This window comes from Leptonychotes weddellii, chromosome 15 (assembly GCF_054177405.1).
Source record: "Leptonychotes weddellii isolate Sample4059 chromosome 15, ASM5417740v2, whole genome shotgun sequence".
NCBI lineage: Eukaryota > Metazoa > Chordata > Mammalia > Carnivora > Phocidae > Leptonychotes > Leptonychotes weddellii.
In genome coordinates this window covers 47,088,155-47,093,484 of record NC_138383.1, presented here as the reverse complement: position 1 = coordinate 47,093,484, position 5,330 = coordinate 47,088,155, and the positions used below count along the sequence as shown (strand labels likewise).

The following is a 5,330-nucleotide window of genomic DNA, read 5'->3' as shown; positions in this document are numbered from 1 at the left end:
TTCTCCCTGGACACCCTCCACTGTTCACTCTTTGGAATGTTTCACTCTTGTGACTTGTCCCTTGAGATGCAAATCAGTATCTGGCCCAGAGAGTGAGCCAGGTTGGCGAACCCAGGGAGCCAGAAGTCAGTCTTCCCTCTCTTCTGTGAAGGGCCTCCATGGGTCAGTTTGGGTTCTAGAAGGATGAAAACGGGGAGTCCAGCTCGGGCACTCTGATGTGTGTAAACATGAGGTTCTCCTTGGGGCTCAGCCTCGCCCAAGGAATTTCCCAGCATGCATAGCGCTTAGCAGAGAGAGTTCGATGAGTGGCACCTGGATGCAGGAGTGGGGAATGAGCCATGGAAGGGGATGGCTATGGCCAGCATTAAGGGATGCATAGCAATATCAGAAAGACGAAATGAGATCCAGCCAGCAGTGTTCCCCAGCTTCATGTGGAGCCCTGAGCTCTCTCCCACAGGGCCAGGAAGAGGCTTTGCCTGGCTGTCTTATGGATAAACCCCCTCCACCACCACCACCACCAAGAAGATGGGGATGTTGGGTGTTGTCAGATCTCCTCCTGGTCGAGGCAGCAGGGTGACGGGGAGAGCAGAAGGCGAGGCCACCATCAGCGATTCAGGAAGAAGGACTTGAGAGTCTGGAAGAAAACTGACTTCTGTTTCTGCTTCTGTTTCTTTTTGATGATGGGCACCCACACCAGCCCGCACACCAGCATCATGAGTCCCAGGGACAGGAAGGCAGGCCCTGTCATCTTAAGGACCTTAAGGCTGTTGTCACCCAGCTTCAGGATGTAGGCCAAGCAGGTGATGACCACGCCGAAGAGGAGGATGGCGCCTCCCACCGACATGATAATGATGGGTTTGCGGTAGATTTCCCATTTACTCCGGGGGGTGGCGGTCCAGACGGACTCACTTCTGGAGCTGATGCACAGGGAGCTGGCCGTCTGGCTGGGCAGCAGGTCTTTGAATTCTGGAGACTTCTCATCGACCTCCAGGGCCTTGGGGAGAGCCTCCATCGTCATGGGTCCTCGGGACTGGGCACCTGGTATCCGCAACAGTAAGAAGCAAGGGAGAAGCCAGAGGAGTCCTCGCACACCCTTCCTGTTCTCAGCATCCGTCTCTGGCCTGGCTCTCAGCAGAAGGCGATACTGGGTTTTGTGCTGAAGCCAAACAGAAAGTCAGAGGAGATCCACATAAATAAGAAACCACTCACTGGCATGTTTTGTTTTGCTTTTTTCTTGTGAGAGATAAATATGATAGCATTCGAATCAACTGCTTTTAGTATTTAAAACAGGGAACAGTGGTACCCCTTAAAAATAAAAAAGCAAAAGCCATGGTTAATCGAATGACATCTTATTTTCAGACTCAACTACTTTCTAGCTGTGTGACCTTGAGTGAGTTACTTAACGTCTCTGTGCCTCAGCTTTCTCATCTATAAAATGGGGATAACAATACTATTCATCTCATAGGGTTCTCCAAAGGATTAAATGAGTTAAGACGTGTAATGCACTGGAACACTGCGTCGCATGTTGCAAGCACTTCATAAATGCAGTCGTTGGCCGAGCACAGGGTGAGGAACTGCCCGAGGTTGGATTTGAACCTGTTCTGTTCTTGCTCTCGCTCTTATGGTCTGGAGAACATCTTTCAGTGCAGCCCAGGATTTTATGTGCTTTTCCAGCACAGGACAGTCATGCCCCAGGTTCAGAGTGTGACCTTTTAATATCTAAATGCCCCCTTTCCCGCCCTCCTCGGGAATGACGTCAAGTCATTCTCAGGCCTGTAAAGGTATGGAGTCTAGCCAGCCACCTGCTCTGATTTCTCATCCAGAGCCCGCCCGTGTACCTCTCAGTCACCAGAGCCCTCTTCTCCCCTGGCACTTTCTGTGTGTGGGAGAAAGGCAAGGCTTGAGAGAGCCCCGTATGCTTCCTGGGGGTCCTCACCGACTCCCCGCCCTGATGCATCATCCTTGACTTGTCTCCAGAGGGTCTGGCGTGGCGTACCCTAGAGATGCTGCATCCCATTCAGTGAGCGAGCGAGTGAATGAACAACGGACCATCCTTTCTGCTTCCTCCCTCCCGATGGTCCTGAGCATAAGTCCAGCTTTCTTTACAACACTGCTTGGATCAGTTCTTCCTGGCAGAGCCCAGTGCCTCCCTGCATTAAGCTCAGGCAGAGCTGAGCTCTGGGACCCTGTTGGCCACTCTCTTCTCCTGTGTCCCCAGGTCACAGACTCTCCCACTGTTCTCTGCAGGGCCCCTGCCTGCCTTCCCCGGGGTGACTCTCCGGTCTCTGCTCTGTCTCCCTCCTCCGATGAACTGCCTTTGGTCCTTGGCCCCTGCTCCTTCCCTCCTCCATCCCTGCAGCAGCTCAGGCCTGAACCACCTCCCCCACCCATAATGCTCCCCCTTTCTAGAACAAGCAGTTACAGACCCGTCCCCTTTGACATGGAGGAAATCGGAATGATAACATTGCCATGCCTTCAGAAGGTAGATATTCACGTTCCTGGACGCTCATCTAGAGAGAGGATATTTGGGTCTCTGCTTCCAAAGACTCTGAAAAACGGGAAATGTGCTCTTGTAAGTAAAGGGACACAGGTGTTCCCTGCTGCCACTTGGATCCTGTGGCCCATTTGCATAAGCCAAGCAGCCCTTTGTAAAGTGATCTCCCCTTCGCCCCAACCCCAATGAGCTAGGGGTAAGGAAGGGATCACAGAGCAGGGCTATGAGGTCCTGGGCCGGGTGGACTTATGTTGGTTTTTGCCACCTGGTTTCTTCTGTGGATGTTTTGACATCTCCGGTAGGATTTTTCTCTCTGGGTAGCACTTTCTACCACTTGGCAGTGGAGACCCAGGGCAGAAGGGCTTGCTGCCTTCGGATGCTGGAGAGGTTGGGGGAGAGACGTAGGAATGCAGAGATTCTCCGTTGCACCGGAGTCGAGCTGGGTTGGATGGAGAAGGACCCGCTCCTGTGAGAGCTGCCACCTGGGTGGGACGTGGCCACAGCCTCCTGCACGGGAAATACGCTGCTGGAGGCGGGGACCACGGCCAGGGGTCCCGGAGAGGGAGGTGGGACTCCCGGGGGCCTTGCTGGAAGCATGGAACGCATGCTCTTTGGCCCTGCAGGGAGGCCATTTGTTTATTCCCATTTTGTAAGGGCAGAGACAGGCCCAGTGAGATTTAGGAGTACGGCCAAAGCCTTCCCTAACCTCCTATGCAGCTGTGCTGGGATTCACACCAAGGTCTTTGGACTTAAAAGCTCCTTGCACTAGATCGTCCTGGTCTGGATGAGTCCTGCGGTCCCTTCAACTATGAGAATGTCTGAGTTTTTCACTCTGGGGCTTCATCTGCCCATCAGGTAACCTCTCACTGTATAGAGAATGATGTAGATAGATAAGTGGTTCTACAGTGATTCACTACACAATAGAGAAATAAGAGCACGGCGGTAAATTTTTCATAGTTTTACCTTTACTCAATTTAAAGGATAATTTCATTCTGAGATTCTGTCCTTCTTTCCTTTTTTTTTTTGGTGTTGGAATATTCCTCATTTTATGAAATGACCATGATGGAAAGAGGATCATTGGTTTTGTTAGTATCTGTCCTTGGCAAGATAGAAGTTGGTCATCTCATGTAGATGTCTGTCTATCTATCTATCTATCTATCTATCTATCTATCTATCTATCTATCTTTCCATCTATCATCTATCTACCAAAACTGTAATGGCCCATGAAATCTCAAAGAATGGGAACCTTTAATTTAGTTGACTTACTTAGGAGGAGGTGTGAGTCTTGGTACAGTGATGGGACAGGCAGGGCTTCTGAGCAAAACCACTCCTTTGTCATTCCAGCAAGTCAGGGAGCTTATTCCCGGTGTCTGTGTGTGATGAAGGGAAGATCCAGATCCCTGACATCAGAAGGACCACCACTTGAAGCCAGTTTACCTAAGCTGTGGGACCCTGGGCTGCTTACTTAGCCCCCCGAGACTTACTAGCCCCATATCTAAAATAGGAGACTAGAACATCTGCCCCTTGGGCTGTGGGTGTGACATATGAGAGGTGTTCCAGACAGGGTCATAATTATTATTAATTATTATTATTATTATTTTAGTCCCCGTTTTCATCTGTAACATGAATAAGTTGGGGTAAGGGGCTTCTAAAGCCATCTTAGATCAGTCCACTGGTGATGACTCAGACTTGAATTCTGAGACTCCGGGCTTCCTGAAAATCCCCAACTCAGGGGTGATATGCATTTCATAACACTTTATTAGAGTCCTAAAACATTCTCTCCTTTTTTCCGATATCAGGGTTTCTCAAGAGCAGTACTATTGACATTTGGGGCTGGAAAATTCTGTTATAGGGAGGCTACCCTGTACATTGTAGGATGTTTCCTTAATGGCCCTGACCTTTACCCACCAGAGGCCAGTGTACCACCACCACCTCTGGTCATGATAATCAAAAATGTCTCCGGCAATTGCCAGATGTCCCCTGTGTGTGGTGGGGGAGGGGGAAATCGATCTGGTGTCCACCGCAACCCCACGCCGGCTTTTCCCTCCCTCCTAGCTTGCAAACTGCCCGAGGTCCAAGGCTGAGCTGACTCATCCTCCACAGCCCGCCCCCCCCCTGCCTCCCCGGCCCTTAGCAGGTGCTCCCAGGGCCTGGCCCCAGTGCTGCAGTTCGGTGAGGGACCAGGGGACACGTGGGGAGCCGGCCCAGTGAGAGCAACCATATTTTCAGGTTTGGGTTAAGTTCTCGGGGGATCGGTTTGTATGTCTCAGAGGATCCCTCATTCCCTGCAGTGGGTTGACTGGTCCACCCAGAATCTCAGAATGTGACCTTATTTGGATTAGAGGTCTTTGCAAGTATTATAATGAAGGCAGGGGTCTCCAGACGAGGTCATCCTCAAATAGACCGGTCCAATGACTATGTCCTTATAAGAGAAAGGAGAGGAAAATTTGACATACAGAGGGGAAACCCTGGCAAAAATGCAGGCAGAACCTCCAGAAGGAACCAGCTCTAAGAACTCCTTGATTTTGGGCTCTGACCTCCCAAACCCTGGGAAAATAAACTTCCTTTGTTTTCAGCGACTGAGTTTGTGGTAATTTGTTACAGCATCCCTAAAAAATGAATACACCCGCCTTTCTTTAATGTCCTTGACACCTTAGTGGTGGACAAGTACTGAGGCCCGGAGGCTGGGCCTGTGGAAGAGACTGGAAGGGAGGAAGGAAGGAACGAACGAAGTCCGGAGATCGGGCCTCCTGGACTCCCCACAGATTTGAATATGGGCTCAGCCCTCAGGGCAGCCATTTGAGAAGAGAGGATGGGTCCCTCCCCCCCAGAGGTC

General features: G+C 51.0%; 1 protein-coding gene across 1 annotated transcript; it reads right to left on the bottom strand.

Annotated features, from left to right (window-relative positions):
• Positions 1-584: 584 nt before the first annotated feature.
• Positions 585-1,018, bottom strand: PIRT (phosphoinositide interacting regulator of transient receptor potential channels). The gene has a single exon (XM_006733092.2). The coding sequence runs from the start codon at positions 1,016-1,018 to the stop codon at positions 605-607; it is 414 nt and encodes a 137-aa protein (XP_006733155.1). The 3' UTR covers positions 585-604.
• Positions 1,019-5,330: the final 4,312 nt, after the last annotated feature.